We start from the raw sequence: 20,027 nt of genomic DNA on the forward strand, positions 1-20,027 counted from the left end.
TCCTGGGAGAAAACAGGGCCGGAAAAGGCAGGGAGAAGCCTCCATGGGGCCTCTCTAGGATTCTCCTGAGAGGAATCAGGGCCGGAAAAGGCAGGGAGAAACCTCCGTGGAATCTCCTGGGGGGGAAACAGGGAGGGAAAAGGCAGGGTGAAGCTTCTGTGGGCCTATCTAGGAATCTCCTGGGAGGAAACAGGGCCGGAAAAGGCAGGGAGAAGCCTCCGTGGGGCCTATCTAGGAATCTCCTGGGAGGAAACAGGGCCGGAAAAGGCAGGGAGAAACCTCCGTGGAATCTCCTAGGGGGAAAACAGGGAGGGAAAAGGCGGGGGAAGCTTCCGTGGGCCTATCTAGGAATCTCCTGGGAGGAAACAGGGCTGGAAAAGGCAGGGAGAAGCCTCCGTGGGGCCTCTCTAGGAATCCCCTGGGAGGAATCAGGGCCTCCACCCTCCCTGTGGTTTCCCCAATCGCCCACATTATTTGCTTTTACAATGATTCCTATGGGGAAAATGTCTTCTCCTTACAAACTTTTCTACTTAAGAACCTGGTCACAGAACGAATTAAATTCGTAAGTAGAGGTACAACTGTATTTTCTTTTATTGGTCTCACTAAAATGCCAGCAGGATTGATTTCCCATCTTGCTTTCTTGCTCACCATATAATAACTGTCGTCAGCTGCCAAAGCTTTGGAAAGCCCAAAATCGCTGATCTTGGCATAATGATGGTTGACAAGCAACACATTTCGGGCAGCCAAGTCCCGGTGGACAAAGTTCTTTTCTTCCAGGTACTTCATTCCAATGGACACCTGATGCATCAGTTCTACCACGTTATTCACGGGAATTTCATCCCTAAGGGAAATATGAAGAGAGAGAAAAATCTCACAAAATCTTCTACGAAAATGGTGGAAGGTCTTAAGCATAAAACTCATCAGGAAAGACTCAATTAAAAAAAATTTAAAAAAAGAAAGAAAGAAAAAGGAAGGAAGGAAGGAAGGAAGGAAGGAAGGAAGGAAGGAAGGAAGGAACTCAATCTGTATAATCTGGAGGATAGAAGGGAAAGGGGGGACATGAATGTTGTTATACTGTTTTTAGTGCTGTTGTGAGCCGCCCCGGGTCTTCGGAGAGGGGCAGCATACAAATCTAATAAATTGAATTGAATTGAATTGAATATTGTTATTATAAAAATCAATTAAAAATTAAATTAAAAATATAATATAAAAAAATATTAAAAACATATGTTCATGTTCAAGTCCGCCCTACGATGGCATCAACTCACTTCTTGGAAGACAGGAACTTGTGCAGGGGGCCCCCTGACGCCATCTCCATCACCAGCATGAGGGCTTCTGCATGACACACTCCAATGAGACGGACAATGTAAGGATTGTCAAGCTGGTGCATAATCTGGGCCTCCTTCATCATTTCGTCCTGCTGTACCAATCCATTGCCATCTTTCAGCATTTTGATGGCTACATCAATTTGCTTCCTGGAAGGGAGAGAAAAGGAGAAGAGAGAACATAGATGTAAAGGTTCCAGATAATATCTAAACTAAATCAGAGTCCAGGTCAAAGTATTCCCCAGAGTTCCAATTTATTTCCGGAGCCATCCTGGCACCTACACAGGGAAACCTGGCTCTGAGTTGCCCACCCAGTTGAAAATTCACATTTATTTATTTATTCATTTTTTTTTATGCTGCCCCTCTCCTTAAATTCAGGGCGGCTGACAACATGTTAGCAATAGCACTTTTGAACAGAGCCAGCCTATTGCCCCCACAATCCGGGTCCTCATTTTACCCACCTCAGAAAGATGGAAGACTGAGTCAACCTTGAGCCGGTGATGAGATTTGAACCGCTGACCTGCAGATCTAGCCGTCAGCTTTAGTGGCCTGCAGTACAGCACTCTACCCACTGCGCCACCTCAGCTCTTGATTGTCCCCACCCACATCCCTTGTCCCCACCCACAAACTTGTCACGTTGCCCACTCAGATTGTGCCAGCGTGGCCAGTCCTCCTTTCGCTTCCGACCAGGTGGGTGGACATAGGATGTCCTTGAACCACTCGAAAGAATGCTTTGTAGCTGCATCTGTTCCCTCTTGAAAACCTCCCCTCCCAAGTTCCCACAAACATCAGGCCTTCTACAGCCATTAATTCATCTCCAACTTCTGCAGCAGCTTAACAATAGAGTTGGAAGAAATTTCAGAGGTCTTCTTAATCCAACCCTTTGCTTGAGCAGAACACTTTTTACCATTTTATACAAATAGGCGTCCAGTCTCTTTTTCAACACACCCAGTGATGAAACTCCTACAGCCTCTGAAGGCGAGTTGTTCCACTGGTTGATTGCTCTCACCATTAGGAAATTTCTCCTAGGTTGTTTCTTTCCTTAGAAACATAAAAGTCTGACGGCAGAAAAAGACCTCATGGTCCATCTAGTCTGCTTATACTATTTCCTGTATTTTATCTTACAATGGATATATGTTTATCCCAGGCATGTTTAAATTCAGTTACTCTGGATTTACCAACCACGTCTGCTGGAAGTTTGTTCCAAGGATCTACTACTTTTTCAGTAAAATAATATTTTCTCATGTTGCTTTTGATCTTTCCCCCAACTAACTTCAGATTGTGTCCCCTTGTTCTTGTGTTCACTTTCCTATTAAAAACACTTCCCTCCTGGACCTTATTTAACCCTTTAACATATTTAAATGTTTCGATCATGTCCCCCCTTTTCCTTCTGTCCTCCAGACTATACAGATGGAGTTCATGAAGTCTTTCCTGATACGTTTTATGCTTAAGACCTTCCACCATTCTTGTAGCCCGTCTTTGGACCCGTTCAATTTTGTCAATATCTTTTTGTAGGTGAGGTCTCCAGAACTGAACACAGTATTCCAAATGTGGTCTCACCAGCGTTCTATATAAGGGGATCACAATCTCCCTCTTCCTGCTTGTTATACCTCTAGCTATGCAGCCAAGCATCCTACTTGCTTTTCCTACCGCCCGACCACACTGCTCACCCATTTTGAGACTGTCAGAAATCACTACCCCTAAATCCTTCTCTTCTGAAGTTTTTGCTAACACAGAACTGCCAATGCAATACTCAGATTGAGGATTCCTTTTCCCCAAGTGCATTATTTTACATTTGGAAACATTAAACTGCAGTTTCCATTGCTTTGACCATTTATCTAGTAAAGCTAAATCATTTACCATATTACAGACCCCTCCAGGAATATCAACCCTATTGCAACCCAATATCAACCCTATTAGTTAGGTGTCCATCTAATTGTTTCTCACCTTGCCTTTTGGTGCTTTGGAAAATAGTTTTGCCCGTTTGTCTTTATAAGATCCCCTAAAATATTGGAACACTGCTATCATATCAACCCTAGGTGGAGATGCCACTCATGATAGCCAAAGTGAGAGGTGGGTTCTATAGAACTGGTAATAACTTGGCGGCCTGGGTCGCTGAAACCAGCAGCAACCCAGGCCTGCCACCCTCCCAAGCTGGTTCTCTTGGTGGCGCCGTAGGCACCGCCAACTAGTTTTTTTGCTTCTGTGGATGGGAAGAAACTTTTTTTAAGTGCAGTGGTACCTCTATTTACGAACTTAATTCGTTCCGTGACCAGGTTCTTAAGTAGAAATGTTTGTAAGAAAAAGCAATTTTTCCTATAGGAATCAATGTAAGAGCAAATAATGAGTGCAATTGGGGAAACCACAGGGAGGGTGGAGGCCCTGTTTCCTCCCAGGAGATTTCTAGAGAGGCCCCATGGAGGCTTCTCCCCGCCTTTTCTGGCCCTGTTTCTTTTCATGAGATTCCTAGAGAGGCCCCATGGAGGCTTCTCCCGCCTTTTCCGGCCCTGTTTCCTCCCAGGAGATTCCTAGAGAGGCCCCATGGAGGCTTCTCCCCACCTTTTCTGGCCCTGTTTCTTCTCATGAGATTCCTAGAGGGGCCCCACGGAGGCTTCTCCCCGCCTTTTCTGGCCCTGTTTCCTCCCAGGAGATTCTTAGAGAGGCCCCATGGAGGCTTCTCCCCGCCTTTTCCGGCCCTGTTTCTTCTCATGAGATTCCTAGAGAGGCCCCACGGAGGCTTCTCCCCGCCTTTTCCGGCCCTGTTTCCTCCCAGGAGATTCCTAGAGAGGCCCCACGGAGGCTTCTCCCCACCTTTTCTGGCCCTGTTTCTTCTCATGAGATTCCTAGAGGGGCCCCACGGAGGCTTCTCCCCGCCTTTTCTGGCCCTGTTTCCTCCCAGGAGATTCTTAGAGAGGCCCCACGGAGGCTTCTCCCCGCCTTTTCCGGCCCTGTTTCTTCTCATGATATTCCTAGAGAGGCCCCATGGAGGCTTCTCCCCGCCTTTTCCGGCCCTGTTTCCTCCCAGGAGATTCCTAGAGAGGCCCCACGGAGGCTTCTCCCCACCTTTTCTGGCCCTGTTTCTTCTCATGAGATTCCTAGAGAGGCCCCACGGAGGCTTCTCCCTGCCTTTTCTGGCCCTGTTTCTTCTCATGAGATTCTTAGAGAGGCCCCACGGAGGCTTCTCCCCGCCTTTTCCGGCCCTGTTTCTTCTCATGAGATTCCTAGAGAGGCCCCACGGAGGCTTCTCCCTGCCTTTTTCGGTTACAGTTTCGGAGGTTTGTAAGTGGAAAATGGTTCTTGAGAAGAGGCAAAACAATCCTGAACACCCGGCTCTTGTCTAGAAAAGTTCATAAGTAGAGGCATTTCTAGGTAGAGGTACCACTGTAGCTGTAGGTGCCACACACACACACACACACACACCATGTTGTGACTGTGTGCTGTATCCCACTCCTTGTGTCGACCACTTTGAGGACCGTGCTAGGCTTTTGTGTCAAGTCAAGGTTGCTGTCCTAAAGTGGCTGAGGCTATTTGCTACTTTGGAATGCTATCAGGGGTGGGAGGGGGAAGGACCATAGATTAGATTAGATTAGATTTATTGGATTTATATGCCGCCCCTCTCCGCAAATTCGGGGCGGCTCACAACAATAATAAAAAACAGCACAGTACATAATATCAAATCCAATGCCCACCAATCTAATTACAATTTAAAACTAGTAATCTCATAAAAACAGTATATATAAAAAACAGGCACACAGTCAATCAATCAACAAAACAACATGGGCAAGGGGGAGGTGTTTTAGTTCCCCCATGCCTGACGGCAGAGGTGGGTCTTAAGGAGTTTACGAAAGGCAGGGAGGGTGGGGGCAATCCTAATCTCAGGGGGGAGCTGGTTCCAGAGGGTAGGCACCACCAACTAGTTTTTTTGCTTCTGTGGATGTGAAGAAACTTTTTTTAAGTGCAGTGGTACCTCTATTTACGAACTTAATTCGTTCCGTGACCAGGTTCTTAAGTAGAAATGTTTGTAAGAAAAAGCAATTTTTCCTATAGGAATCAATGTAAGAGCAAATAATGAGTGCAATTGGGGAAACCACAGGGAGGGTGGAGGCCCTGTTTCCTCCCAGGAGATTTCTAGAGCAGCCCCACGGAGGCTTCTCCCCACCTTTTCTGGCCCTGTTTCTTTTCATGAGATTCCTAGAGAGGCCCCACGGAGGCTTCTCCCCGCCTTTTCCGGCCCTGTTTCCTCCCAGGAGATTCCTAGAGAGGCCCCACGGAGGCTTCTCCCCACCTTTTCTGGCCCTGTTTCTTCTCATGAGATTCCTAGAGGGGCCCCACGGAGGCTTCTCCCCGCCTTTTCTGGCCCTGTTTCCTCCCAGGAGATTCTTAGAGAGGCCCCACGGAGGCTTCTCCCCGCCTTTTCCGGCCCTGTTTCTTCTCATGATATTCCTAGAGAGGCCCCATGGAGGCTTCTCCCCGCCTTTTCCGGCCCTGTTTCCTCCCAGGAGATTCCTAGAGAGGCCCCACGGAGGCTTCTCCCCACCTTTTCTGGCCCTGTTTCTTCTCATGAGATTCCTAGAGAGGCCCCACGGAGGCTTCTCCCCGCCTTTTCTGGCCCTGTTTCCTCCCAGGAGATTCTTAGAGAGGCCCCACGGAGGCTTCTCCCCGCCTTTTCCGGCCCTGTTTCTTCTCATGAGATTCCTAGAGAGGCCCCATGGAGGCTTCTCCCTGCCTTTTTCGGTTACAGTTTCGGAGGTTTGTAAGTGGAAAATGGTTCTTGAGAAGAGGCAAAACAATCCTGAACACCCGGCTCTTGTCTAGAAAAGTTCATAAGTAGAGGCATTTCTAGGTAGAGGTACCACTGTAGCTGTAGGTGCCACACACACACACACACACACACCATGTTGTGACTGTGTGCTGTATCCCACTCCTTGTGTCGACCACTTTGAGGACCGTGCTAGGCTTTTGTGTCAAGTCAAGGTTGCTGTCCTAAAGTGGCTGAGGCTATTTGCTACTTTGGAATGCTATCAGGGGTGGGAGGGGGAAGGACCATAGATTAGATTAGATTAGATTTATTGGATTTATATGCCGCCCCTCTCCGCAAATTCGGGGCGGCTCACAACAATAATAAAAAACAGCACAGTACATAATATCAAATCCAATGCCCACCAATCTAATTACAATTTAAAACTAGTAATCTCATAAAAACAGTATATATAAAAAACAGGCACACAGTCAATCAATCAACAAAACAACATGGGCAAGGGGGAGGTGTTTTAGTTCCCCCATGCCTGACGGCAGAGGTGGGTCTTAAGGAGTTTACGAAAGGCAGGGAGGGTGGGGGCAATCCTAATCTCAGGGGGGAGCTGGTTCCAGAGGGTAGGCACCACCAACTAGTTTTTTTGCTTCTGTGGATGTGAAGAAACTTTTTTTAAGTGCAGTGGTACCTCTATTTACGAACTTAATTCGTTCCGTGACCAGGTTCTTAAGTAGAAATGTTTGTAAGAAAAAGCAATTTTTCCTATAGGAATCAATGTAAGAGCAAATAATGAGTGCAATTGGGGAAACCACAGGGAGGGTGGAGGCCCTGTTTCCTCCCAGGAGATTTCTAGAGCGGCCCCACGGAGGCTTCTCCCCACCTTTTCTGGCCCTGTTTCTTTTCATGAGATTCCTAGAGAGGCCCCACGGAGGCTTCTCCCCGCCTTTTCCGGCCCTGTTTCCTCCCAGGAGATTCCTAGAGAGGCCCCACGGAGGCTTCTCCCCACCTTTTCTGGCCCTGTTTCTTCTCATGAGATTCCTAGAGGGGCCCCACGGAGGCTTCTCCCCGCCTTTTCTGGCCCTGTTTCCTCCCAGGAGATTCTTAGAGAGGCCCCACGGAGGCTTCTCCCCGCCTTTTCCGGCCCTGTTTCTTCTCATGATATTCCTAGAGAGACCCCATGGAGGCTTCTCCCCGCCTTTTCCGGCCCTGTTTCCTCCCAGGAGATTCCTAGAGAGGCCCCACGGAGGCTTCTCCCCACCTTTTCTGGCCCTGTTTCTTCTCATGAGATTCCTAGAGAGGCCCCACGGAGGCTTCTCCCCGCCTTTTCTGGCCCTGTTTCCTCCCAGGAGATTCTTAGAGAGGCCCCACGGAGGCTTCTCCCCGCCTTTTCCGGCCCTGTTTCTTCTCATGAGATTCCTAGAGAGGCCCCATGGAGGCTTCTCCCTGCCTTTTTCGGTTACAGTTTCGGAGGTTTGTAAGTGGAAAATGGTTCTTGAGAAGAGGCAAAACAATCCTGAACACCCGGCTCTTGTCTAGAAAAGTTCATAAGTAGAGGCATTTCTAGGTAGAGGTACCACTGTAGCTGTAGGTACCACACACACACACACACACACACACACACCATGTTGTGACTGTGTGCTGTATCCCACTCCTTGTGTCGACCACTTTGAGGACCGTGCCAGGCTTTTGTGTCAAGTCAAGGTTGCTGTCCTAAAGTGGCTGAGGCTATTTGCTACTTTGGAATGCTATCAGGGGTGGGAGGGGGAAGGACCATAGATTAGATTAGATTAGATTTATTGGATTTATATGCCGCCCCTCTCCGCAAATTCGGGGCGGCTCACAACAATAATAAAAAACAGCACAGTACATAATATCAAATCCAATGCCCACCAATCTAATTACAATTTAAAACTAGTAATCTCATAAAAACAGTATATATAAAAAACAGGCACACAGTCAATCAATCAACAAAACAACATGGGCAAGGGGGAGGTGTTTTAGTTCCCCCATGCCTGACGGCAGAGGTGGGTCTTAAGGAGTTTACGAAAGGCAGGGAGGGTGGGGGCAATCCTAATCTCAGGGGGGAGCTGGTTCCAGAGGGTCGGGGCCCCCACAGAGAAGGCTCTTCCCCTGGGTCCCGCCAGATGACATTGTTTAGTCGACGGGACCCGGAGAAGGCCAACTCTGTGGGACCGAACCGGTCGCTGGGATTCGTGCGGCAGAAGGCGGTCCTGGAGATATTCTGGTCCGGTGCCATGAAGGGCTTTATAGGTCATAACCAACACTTTGAATTGTGACCGGAAACTGATCGGCAACCAATGCAGACTGCGGAGTGTTGGAGTGATATGGGCATACTTGGAGAAGCCCATAATTGCTCTCGCAGCTGCATTCTGCACGATCTGAAGTTTCCGAACACTTTTCAAAGGTAGCCCCATGTAGAGAGCGTTACAGTAGTCGAGCCTCGAGGTGATGAGGGCATGAGTGACTGTGAGCAATGACTCCCGGTCCAAATAGGGCCGCAACTGGCGTACCAGGCGAACCTGAGCAAACGCCCCCCTCGCCACAGCTGAAAGCTGTTTTTCTAATGTGAGCTGTGGATCGAGGAGGACGCCCAAGTTGCGGACCCTCTCTGAGGGGGTCAATAATTCCCCCCCCCCAGGGTAATGGACGGACAGATAGAATTGTCCTTTGGAGGCAAAACCCACAGCCACTCCGTCTTGTCTGGGTTGAGTTTGAGTTTGTTGACACCCATCCAGGCCCCAACAGCCTCCAGGCACCGGCACATCACTTCCACTGCTTCGTTGACCATAGCTACTTTCCCTCCACCAAATTAAGACATCCTCTCCCAAATTATCTCCAAATTTAAGGAGTCCTCTGCAAAGCACAAGCAAAACAACATTTGATTTTTCTCATAGGGAATAGCAAGTTCTGAAAACTTCAGGGATCTGCCTCCACACTTTAAGAAAAAATTATCCCAAAACATGCCGTGCACTTACTTCCTCATTTTGTAAACTCCTTTCCTGACACAGCCAAAGTTGCCCTCTCCCAGGTCCACTTCATCTATCATGAGGCTGCTCCTTTTTAAGAATAGCCTCCGGTCCTTGAGCTCTTCAGGGTCACTGTAGGGGCTTTCGTAACATGATGTGTCCATGGGCAAGACCCGGGTCTTTTTCCCTGCTCCTATTCCATCCCCAAGGAAATAAAGTAGAATGATTTAATTTAATTTATTAAATTTATAAGGCGTATATATAGGGCGGGGTGCAACAATAAAACAATATAAAAACAGTTAAAACCCCAAGAATAAAACAATCATTCAACAAATATTCATTTCTCCTTGGCTGGAGGTAGTTGCTCTCACTCAACGGCCCCAAGCCGGCCAGCAAAGCCAAATTTTCACAGCCTTCTGGAAGGCTAGGAGGTTGGGAGTGGTATGAGCCTCTGGTGGTAGTTGGTTCCACAGCGTGGCCCCACCAAACGGCAGGGATGGGCAGCAGGCAGGACGGGGTGGATTGCAGTTCCACCTGCGTGTGCAGCTCCATCTGATTGGCGGCTCTCACTTCCTGGATTACCAGTTTGGCTGGCTCTCCATTTTTCCCCTGCTACTGCTGCTGCTGCTGTGTCTGCGCTCCTTGCTTTTTTCCTCTTTCCTCCTTCCTGGCCTCGGATGAGCGTCCCTCTCTCCTGCCCAGCTCCCCTCCAGCCTCACATGGCCCCTCCCGCCTGAGGTGCAAGCAGAAGGTGTGGAAGCGGCGCTGGCAGCATGCATTTATTCATTCATTCATTCATTCATTCATTCATTCATTCATTTATTAGATTTGTATGCCGCCCCTCTCTGAAGACTCGGGGTGGCTAACAACAATATAAAAAGACAATGTAAACAAATCTAATATTAAAAGACAATCTAAAAAACCCCAATTTAAAGAACCACTCATACATACTAGCATACCATATATAAATTCTATAAGCCTAGGGGGAAGGAAAATTTCAATTCCCCCATGCCTGACGACAGAGGTGGGTTTTAAGGAGCTTGCGAAAGGCAAGGAGGGTGGGGGCAACCCTGATATCTGGGGGGAGCTGGTTCCAGAGGGTCGGGGCCGCCACAGAGAAGGCTCTTCTCCTGGGTCCCGCCAAACGACATTGCTTAGTCGACGGGACCCGGAGAAGGCCAACTCTGTGGGACCTAACCGGTCGCTGGGATTCGTGCGGCAGAAGGCGGTCTCAGAGATATCTGGCAAACAGGAGCTTCTGGCAGCACCTGTTTGCCTAGCTATCCAGCCTGAGGTGGGGGGGGCGACCCAGGAAGGAGAGCGCAGGAAACGCAAAGCAAATTGTCACCCCAGCGAGCGACACTGCTAAGGTTGTAAGTCGAGGACTTAACAGTTCACTTGAACAATGATGGTCATTCAAGCCACTCCCACCTGATCACATGGCCAGCAAGCCACTCCTACCCAGTCACGTGACCATTAAGCCACACCCACAAAATAAGCCACACCCACAGTGTGGCAGTAAAAATTTTGGCTGCCCATTACTGCCAAACGGCATATTTTGATTACAAGTGGGGGGAAATTCTTGGTACCAGTTCTATAAAACCGGTCCAAACTGGCAGGCACCCACCTCTGTTCCAGCTATGACCTGAAGGAGAACAAGGCTGGGAAAAAGCTTTGTTTCCTAGTTGTGAACATCCCCAAAAGCATCTTATTGGCCACAAAGAGCATCCGAGTGTATGTGTCAGTGTGAAAATTTATCTAATTTCTTCCCCACCAAAAGCTAAATAAACTCTCCAAGCAGGGGAGGGCTGCCTGCCTTCAGTGTTACTGGTGCGCACATTGAGACTGTTGTGGGCGCATGGGCTGGCACAAGATTTAGCTTCTGCGCATGCGCTGCAAGCAAAATCTCGCATGAGGACATTTGTGTGTGTTAGATTTCACCTATCTCTCTACATGGGGCTACCTTTGAAAAGTGTTCGGAAACTTCAGATCGTGCAGAATGCAGCTGCGAGAGCAATAATGGGCTTTCCCAAAAATGCCCATGTAATACCAATACTCTGCAGTCTGCATTGGTTGCCGATCAATTTCCGGTCACAATTCAAAGTGTTGGTCATTACCTATAAAGCCCTTCATGGCATCGGACCAGGGTATCTACAAGACCGCCTTTTGCCACACGAATCCCAGCGACTGGTTAGGTCCCACAGAGTGGGCCTTCTCCGGGTCCCATCAACAAAACAATGTCGTTTGGCGGGACCCAGGGGAAGAGCCTTCTCTGTGGCGGCCCCGACCCTCTGGAACCAACTGCCCCCGGAGATTAGAATTGCCCCCACCCTCCTCGCCTTTCGTAAGCTCCTTAAAACCCACCTCTGCCATCAGACATGGGGGAACTGAGATATTCTTTCCCCCTAGGCCCTTACAATTTATGCATGGTATGTTTGTTTGTTTGTATGTATGTTTGGTTTTACAAATAAGGGTTTTTTAGCTGTTTTAGTATTGGATTTACATGCTGTTTTGTATTACTGCTGTTAGCCGCCCCGAGTCTATGGAGAGCGGCGGCATACAAATCCAATAATAACAATAATAATAATAATAATAATAATAATAATAATAATAATAATAATATCTTTGGTGATTTCCTTGCTTATGCACATGCGCACAAGGAAAAAACAGGTGAAATCTCACGCAAGCAAGCATTGTTGCATGAGATATCGCTTGTTGTGCATGCACAGAAGCCATATCCTACGCGGGGGTCATGTGCACACACTGGGGCGCGCAGCTGCATGCGCATCCCGATTTTTACTACCACACTGCCACGTGGCCCCATACGAGGTGCAGTCCACCATTGTCTCCCGGGCTTAAATATATATATATATATACAAAAATACAAAATCTAAAATGTAATATCTAAAAATAGAATATCTAAAATAACTAAAACCCGCTAGCAACAATTAAGACTGTTTTGTACCTCCCTTTTCGGACCTCCCTTTTCAGAAAAGTCCAACTTCTTCCAGAAGGTAAATGGAGTTAGAACTAAGCAAACCTCCAACAGGACATTATTCTGGTGGACTCCTGGGGAAGTATTAACCCGGTACAGTGGTACCTCTACTTATGAACTTAATTTGTTCCGTGACCAGGTTCTTAAGTAGAAACGTTTGTAAGAAGCAGCAATTTTCCAAACAAACTAACTAACTAACTAACTAACTAACTAACTAACTAACTAACTAACTAACTAACTAACAAACAAGCCAACATACAAACAAACAAACAATAGTAGAGTGGTACCTCTACTTGTGAACTGAATTCGTTCCGTGACCAGGTTCTTAAGTAGAAACGTTTGTAAGAAGCAGCAATTTTCCAAACAAACAAACAAACAAACAAACAAACTAACTAACTAACTAACTAACTAACTAACAAACAAGCCAACATACAAACAAACAAACAATAGTAGAGTGGTACCTCTACTTATGAACTTAATTTGTTCCATGACCAGGTTCTTAAGTAGAAACGTTTGTAAGAAGCAGCAATTTTCCAAACAAACAAACTAACTAACTAACTAACTAACTAACAAACAAGCCAACATACAAACAAACAAACAATAGTAGAGTGGTACCTCTACTTATGAACTTAATTTGTTCCATGACCAGGTTCTTAAGTAGAAACGTTTGTAAGAAGCAGCAATTTTCCAAACAAACAAACAAACAAACAAACAAACTAACTAACTAACTAACTAACAAACAAGCCAACATACAAACAAGCCAACATACAAGCAAACAAACAATAGTAGAGTGGTACCTCTACTTGTGAACTGAATTCGTTCCGTGACCAGGTTCTTAAGTAGAAACGTTTGTAAGAAGCAGCAATTTTCCAAACAAACAAACTAACAAACTAACTAACTAACTAACAAACAAGCCAACATACAAACAAACAAACAATAGTAGAGTGGTACCTCTACTTATGAACTTAATTTGTTCCATGACCAGGTTCTTAAGTAGAAACGTTTGTAAGAAGCAGCAATTTTCCAAACAAACTAACTAACTAACTAACTAACTAACTAACTAACTAACTAACTAACTAACAAGCCAACATACAAACAAACAAACAATAGTAGAGTGGTACCTCTACTTGTGAACTGAATTCGTTCCGTGACCAGGTTCTTAAGTAGAAAAGTTTGTAAGAAGAAGCAATTTTCCCCATAGGAATCAATGTAAAAGCAAATAATGTGTGCGATTGGGGAAACCACAGGGAGAGTGGAGGCCCTGTTTCCTCCCAGGAGATTCCTAGAGAGGCCCCTTGGAGTATTCTCCCCGCCTTTTCCAGCCCTGTTTCCTCCCAGGAGATTCCTAGAGAGGCCCCACAGAGGCTTCCCCAGGCCTTTCCGACCCTGTTTCCTCCCAGGAGATTCAGAAGAGGCAAAAAAAATCTTGAACACCCAGCTCTTATCTAGAAAAGTTTGTAAGTAGAGGCATTCTTAGGTAGAGGTACTACGTACTTGGCACTGAGCTTCTGAAGTAAAAAGTAATTTTTTTTCAAAAAAAATAGTAACTCCACATGTGACCACAAGAGGGTGATAAAGTAACACATGTTCTATCACATTAGGGATGTGTATTACTTTACACCCTCCTGTGGCCACTGAGAGTACTATTTTTTATAATTATTTTTAATGGAAAGAAAAGCACTGTAATTTTCAAATGCTTTTTTTAATGAAATGGCCAAACAAAGATTTTTTTTCTCAACTTGAAATTACATGGAGACCAGCAGAAAGTAAATACATGTTTTGGGTTCACAATGCTGTGGGGTACTGTTAAAAGTACAATAAACTTTTTTTTCCAAAACAGATTGCAACCTGAACAGTGGATGGAGCTATATAAACAACAAGCTAACAAGAATGTTTAAATTTAATTTATGCTGGTTGAAAACTCTTTGTGGAACAGTATTTGTTAGGACTTTGTCCATAACTGTTGGGTTAGCAATATATTGGCTGCAGGTGTTGCAAACTGCCACAAGAGGGAGCTAGAGTTTACAGCTTATTTCTCTGATTCTCTGCTCACTGTTAGATTTTCTCTGCATCTTCTATGCAATCTCTCTGTATTGTAGTTATATATTATGGCTAAAATGTGTTTAGGCTTGATAGCTTTGTTTGCTGATTATGACAAAGAAAACTGGTAAGAAAGACTAATATTTGGACTGTTATTCTGACTGTATTATGTGTATGACTTTAGACTGTTTAGATCAGTGATTTTCAACCTTTCTTGAGCCGCGGCACATTTTTTACATTTTAAAATCCTAGGGCACACCACCAACCAAAATGACACCCTAAGACACTTTCCTCTCTTTTTCCATCCCTGTCTCCTCCCCACCCTTGTGTGTGTGTGTGTGTGTGTGTGTGTGTGTGTGTATACACACTCTTGAACCATTTCCAAAAACAGGTGAGGGCTGGGGTTTTTTTTGTCTCTTATTCTTTGGGTGCTTTTTATCATATGCTTTAAATCAAGAGTCACCTCTCTCTCTTTTGTTTCTCTCTCTTGCCTCTCATTCTCTGTCTCAATCATTTTCTCATTTCTCTTTTTTCCTCTCCTTTTTGCTCATTTATCTCTCTCTCTCTCTCTCTTGCTTTCTTTCTCTCTCTCGCTTTCTTTCTCTCTGACACTTGCTTTCTCTCTCTCTCTCACTCGTTCTCTCTCTCTCTCTTTCTCTTGCTTTCTTTCTCTCTCTCTCTCTCACTCTCTCTCTCTCAACAAAAAGTTGTGAGACTGGAACCTGAGCTTCCTTTTTCGCGGCACATCTGACCATGTCTCGCGGCACACTACTGTGCCACGGCACACTGGTTGAAAAACACTGGTTTAGATGAATATGTTATTTCTCAAAGTAAACTTTAATTCAAGTTAGTATATCTATGTAGTTATTCACAACTAATCTCAATACAAACATTTTTGTCTGCACACAACCTTGTAAACCTAGACACAACCTTGTAAACCTTGTAAACAAGGGTTACTCTGCTCATACATTAACAATGTTTCTTGCTGGAATTGTGTTGCCATGTCCTCTTTTTAAGGAAGAAGATTGTAATAGTGATTTTTAGTATGATTAAATGTCGGTCTTAGAAACAGAAACACAGAAGATTGATGGCAGAAAAAGACCTCATGGTCCATCTAATTTGCCCTTATACTATTTCCTGTATTTTATCTTAGAGTGGATATATGTTTATCCCAGGCATGTTTAAATTCAGTTACTGGGGATTTACCAACCACGTCTGCTGGAGGTTTGTTCCAAGCATCTACCACACTTTCAGTAAAATAATGTTTTCTCTTGTTGCTTCTGATCTTTCCCCCAACTAACCTCTTGGTTTCCAAAACCCACTTAACAAATTTCTCACTTAGCAACATGAATTCTGGGCTCAATTGTGGTTGTAGGTTGAGGACTGTTAGTGTTTTGTTAACCATCAAAATTATGACAGTATTGAATGAGGGAGAAATCTATGACTGGTCCATGATGTTGTGGCCATTGTAGCATCCCTGCAGTCACATTATCGCAATCTGAGCAATTGGCTCACGATTATGATGTCAATGTGAGCCATGGTCACATTGTCTGTGAAGTTCCGAGCCAATGAAATTGAAGGAAAAATCCATTGTGTATAAAATAATTTAAGTTTTATTTTAAGAATATCAGTATTTTCTGTCTATAGTTTCTGTCTTTAACAAGATAAGGATTTCCTGTTTTTCCTTATCTTGTGACTGTCATTTTGGGATCTGTTTTTAACAAGATAAATGTTTGCTGTTTAACAAGATAAATGTTTGCTGTTTAACAAGATAAATGGTTGCTGTTTACCCAATAAACCATATAAGGTACTATTCATCTCCAGGGGAAAGAAACAGGATGTAGACCATATTTAGGCAAAGAATTCTGTGTACCCCTATGAAAAATTGAGGAATTCTATGTACCTTTGTGATTTGTAAAACCTATATAACCTGCTCTTTAGCTTCTGTACAAGTGTCTCTTCCCTTATGAAGAGTACCCACTTTGCAAAACGTTTTTGATATACCTAGAGAGAATAAACATTTCTGTTCTCTTTGTCCAAACGTCTCATGTGAACTTTTTCTTAAAATTTCAGCGCACAAAATGAACATTTTATCTTTATGATGTATCTAGTAATACAGTTCCCAAACTCACCAAAGGGCTCTGGTGTGTATCCATCTGAGTTCTGAGGTATGAATCTCCGACCAGCCTAGGAAAGTCAGGGCAGAGTTTACACATTGGAGAAAATCAGATTTTCGCCAGACCCATCCTAGAATACAGCATCTCAGACATTAACACCCTTGAAAAGGTTCAAAGATACTTCACCAGAAGAGCCCTTCACTCCTCCACTCGAAACAGAACACCCTACGAAACTAGACTTACAATCCTGGGTCTTGAAAGCTTAGAACTACGACGCCTTAAACATGTTCTAAGTATTGCCCACAATATCGTATTTTGCAATGTCCTGCCTGTCAAACACTACTTCAGCTTCAACCACAACAACACAAGAGCACACAACAGATTCAAGCTTAATATTAACCGCTCCAAACTTGACTGTAAAAAATATGACTTTGCATGGGCATCTCCACTTCTACTACCTGGGCCCTGATCCCAGTCGTACTGGCTGCAACCCATTACTGGTCTCTGGGCTTTTCTAAGCTAACGTCCTCTAGATCAGTGTTTCCCAACCTTGGCCACTTGAAGATATTTGGACTTCAACTCCCAGAATTCCCCTGCCAGCATTTGCTGGCTGGGGAATTCTGGGAGTTGAAGTCCAAATATCTTCAAGTGGCCAAGATTGGGAAACACTGATCTAGATGTTATAGGTTTCAATTCCCCAAATTTCCTACCCTAGCATAACTAGACCCATCCTCGAATACAGCTCATCTGTTTAGAACCCATACCACATCTCGGGTATTAACACTCTCGAAAATGTCCAGAGATACTTCACCAGAAGAGCCCTTCACTCCTCCACTCGAAACAGAATACCCTACGAAACTAGACTTACAATCCTGGGTCTTGAAAGCTTAGAACTACGACGCCTTAAACATGATCTAAGTATTATCCACAAGATCATATGTTGCAATGTCCTGCCTATCAATGACTACTTCAGCTTCAGCCACAACAACACAAGAGCACACAACAGATTCAAGCTTAATATTAACCGCTCCAAACTTGACTGTAAAAAATATGACTTTAGTAATCGGGTTGTTGAAGCATGGAACTCATTACCAGACTCCGTAGTATCATCCCCAAACCCTCAACATTTTACCCTTAGACTATCCACGGTTGACCTCTCCAGATTCCTAAGAGGTCAGTAAGGGGCGTGCATAAGCGCACTAGAGTGCCTTCCGTCCCCTGTCCTATAGTCTCTCCTCTATCTTGTATTTCTTCTCTACTATATCCTCTATAACCTTCATTGTGTATTATTTTGTATTGGACAAAATAAATAAAAAATTAATAAAATATGCATTTGTGCCTGTTAGATAGGTGAGTCTTTGCACTGACAGAACTTAGCAGAGGCTGGGCTTTTTAAACAGGGAACTTTTATTCTGCCATCACTCCAGCTCAGCTGAAATAGGACAGTGAACAGACTTCTGAAAGCTCCTGTTATAGTGTGGCTGTCGGACAACCAACCAATCACAATGCTTTGACCTTTTGTGCTTAACCAATCAGGATTTAGCATCAGCCTTCCTGGCCGGTCATAAGTTGAGGACTTTGCGTTTCTGTTGGGGGTTGTAAGTCGAGGACAGCATCACTCACCAGTTGTGCCCTAACTCTGCAAATAAAAAGAGCCAAAGGAATCCTAAAGTTCTCTGAATGCCACTAAACTCCAGCTGAAGAAGCAGGGAGATTTGCAGCTTCAATCAGACTCAGGGCTGTTGTTCAGATCTGAAACGTTGCAGCTATGAGCACCACCTGTCAATTTAGGCCAATGTATTAGCTGTATCCATCTGGCCCACCTAATACATGTACATTTGCAACCTCAAGCCTCAGTCGCTTAGCTCTGTGACTGCTGGTACCTCCCTCACTTCCTGATAAGCCCTCGCTCTGCTCTAAAGGCGGTTTTAGCCTCAGACTTTTAAAAGGGCTGAAGACAAAAGTATTAGCCTTTAGCATTGCCTTTATTTCCAATAACAGAGCTCTGGTGTTCTGAGAATGAAAAACCATGAAGGTCTAAAACCCAGGGCTTTGTTTCTGTATGTTACACCCTGCTCAAATATATATCTGTCTCTGTCTCTCTCTGCCTCTCTGTCGCTCTCTCTGTCTGTCTGTCTGTCTATCTATCATCTATCTATCTCTCTATCTATCTATCTATCTACCTACCTACCTACAGTATCTATCTTCTATCTATCTATCTACTATTTATGTATCTTTCCATCCATCCATCCATCCATCCATCCATCTTCTATCTATCTATCTATCTATCTATCTATCTATCTATCTATCTATCTATCTATCTACTATATATGTATCTTTCCATCCATCCATCCATTGATCCATCCATCCATATTCTTTCTATCTATCTGTCTGTCTGTCTGTCTGTCTGTCTGTCTGTCTGTCTATCTTTCTATCCATCTTCTATCTATCTATGGCATTCATCCATCCTTCCATTTTATCTATCTTTTATCCCTCCCACCCTCCATCCATCCATCCATCCATCCATCTATCTATCTATCTATTGTCTATTCATCCATCCATCCATCCAATCATCCCTCTTCTTTCTTTCTTTCCTTTCTTTCTTTCTTTTTCTTTCTTTTTCTTTCTTTCTTTCTTTCTTTCTTCCTTCTCTCTCTCACTCACTATTTATCTTTCTATTATCTCTCTTGTCACTGGGTCAACCCTTTTGTAAAAGAGGAAGACTTCTCTGCCATAGTGATCTTTCTTTCAGCTTTCAGCTTGTTAGTTGGTCCTTCCCCTTTGCTTAGTTCCCTTGATTTCTGTCTTTGGAGAGGATTGTTTTTAACTTGAGAGCTGTAAATGCTTTTGCGGGCAACAGGGATGAGAAGCGATCCATAAAAGTGTTCACGGAGCAAATGAAGGCCCCACTTACCAATGTAGATGGATGCGCTGGTGGCGTTGGAGTGGCCGCTGCTGGAAAGAAGGGAGGAAAGGAATAATAGTGAAATTTATTTGTGTATACAGGCAGACCTCCATTTACAAGAATTCATTTAGTGACCATCTGAAGTTACAATGGAACTGAGACAAGAGACTTACGACTGTTTTTCACACCTAGAATCATTGAAGCACCCCTTGTAATCATAGGATCAGAATTTATGACGGTTGCAATGTCCCAAAGTCCATGATCCCTTTTTGCAACAGTCTGACAAAGTCAGATTCACTTAATAATTGTGTTATTCACTTAACAACTCCAGTGATTTGCTTAACAACTATGGCAAGAAAGGTTGTAGGGTGGAGCAACTCAAACTGTCTCAGTTAGCAACATACATTTTGAGTTTGATTGTGGTTGTAAGTTGAGGACTATCTGTATGCCCTGGACAAGGTGACTGTTATAGGATATCTGTGGGAAACATGGGCAGCAAGTAATCTACAATGTCTCCCTTGATATATGGACTATCTATACCTAATGAGTTCCAGCAAGAACCAAAGTGATCATGTAGTGCCTCCTAGTGGTCAGTAGCATAGAAACATAGAAACATAGAAACATAGAAGACTGAGGGCAGAAAAAGACCTCATGGTCCATCTAATATTTCCTGTATTTTATCTTAGGATGGATATATGTTTATCCCAGGCATGTTTAAATTCAGTTACTGTGGATTTACTAACCACGTCTGCTGGAAGTTTGTTCCAAACATCTACTACTCTTTCAGTCAAATAGTATTTTCTCACGTTACTTTCCTTCAACTAACCTCAGATTGTGCCCCCTGTTCTTGCATTCACTTTCCTATTAAAAACACTTCCCATATTTATTTATTAACGTGCTAATTT

At 44.4% G+C, this 20,027-nt stretch overlaps 2 protein-coding genes across 2 annotated transcripts in view; one reads left to right on the forward strand and one right to left on the reverse strand.

Moving 5' to 3' along the window:
- The window catches only part of LOC139164453 (A disintegrin and metalloproteinase with thrombospondin motifs 10-like), a 234,460-nt gene that overhangs the window by 56,650 nt on the left and 157,783 nt on the right, over positions 1-20,027 (forward strand).
- Positions 1-20,027, reverse strand: part of ZAP70 (zeta chain of T cell receptor associated protein kinase 70) — a 58,157-nt gene that overhangs the window by 8,495 nt on the left and 29,635 nt on the right. The window contains exons 6-10 of the mRNA XM_070732568.1: positions 19,132-19,172; positions 16,233-16,287; positions 9,075-9,258; positions 1,269-1,475; positions 649-841 (exon numbers count right to left, since the gene is read on the reverse strand). Coding sequence (XP_070588669.1) covers positions 649-841; positions 1,269-1,475; positions 9,075-9,258; positions 16,233-16,287; positions 19,132-19,172 — 680 coding nt within the window. The remainder of the gene's footprint in view (positions 1-648; positions 842-1,268; positions 1,476-9,074; positions 9,259-16,232; positions 16,288-19,131; positions 19,173-20,027) is intronic.

Source organism: Erythrolamprus reginae, chromosome 1 (assembly GCF_031021105.1).
Source record: "Erythrolamprus reginae isolate rEryReg1 chromosome 1, rEryReg1.hap1, whole genome shotgun sequence".
Lineage (NCBI taxonomy): Eukaryota > Metazoa > Chordata > Lepidosauria > Squamata > Dipsadidae > Erythrolamprus > Erythrolamprus reginae.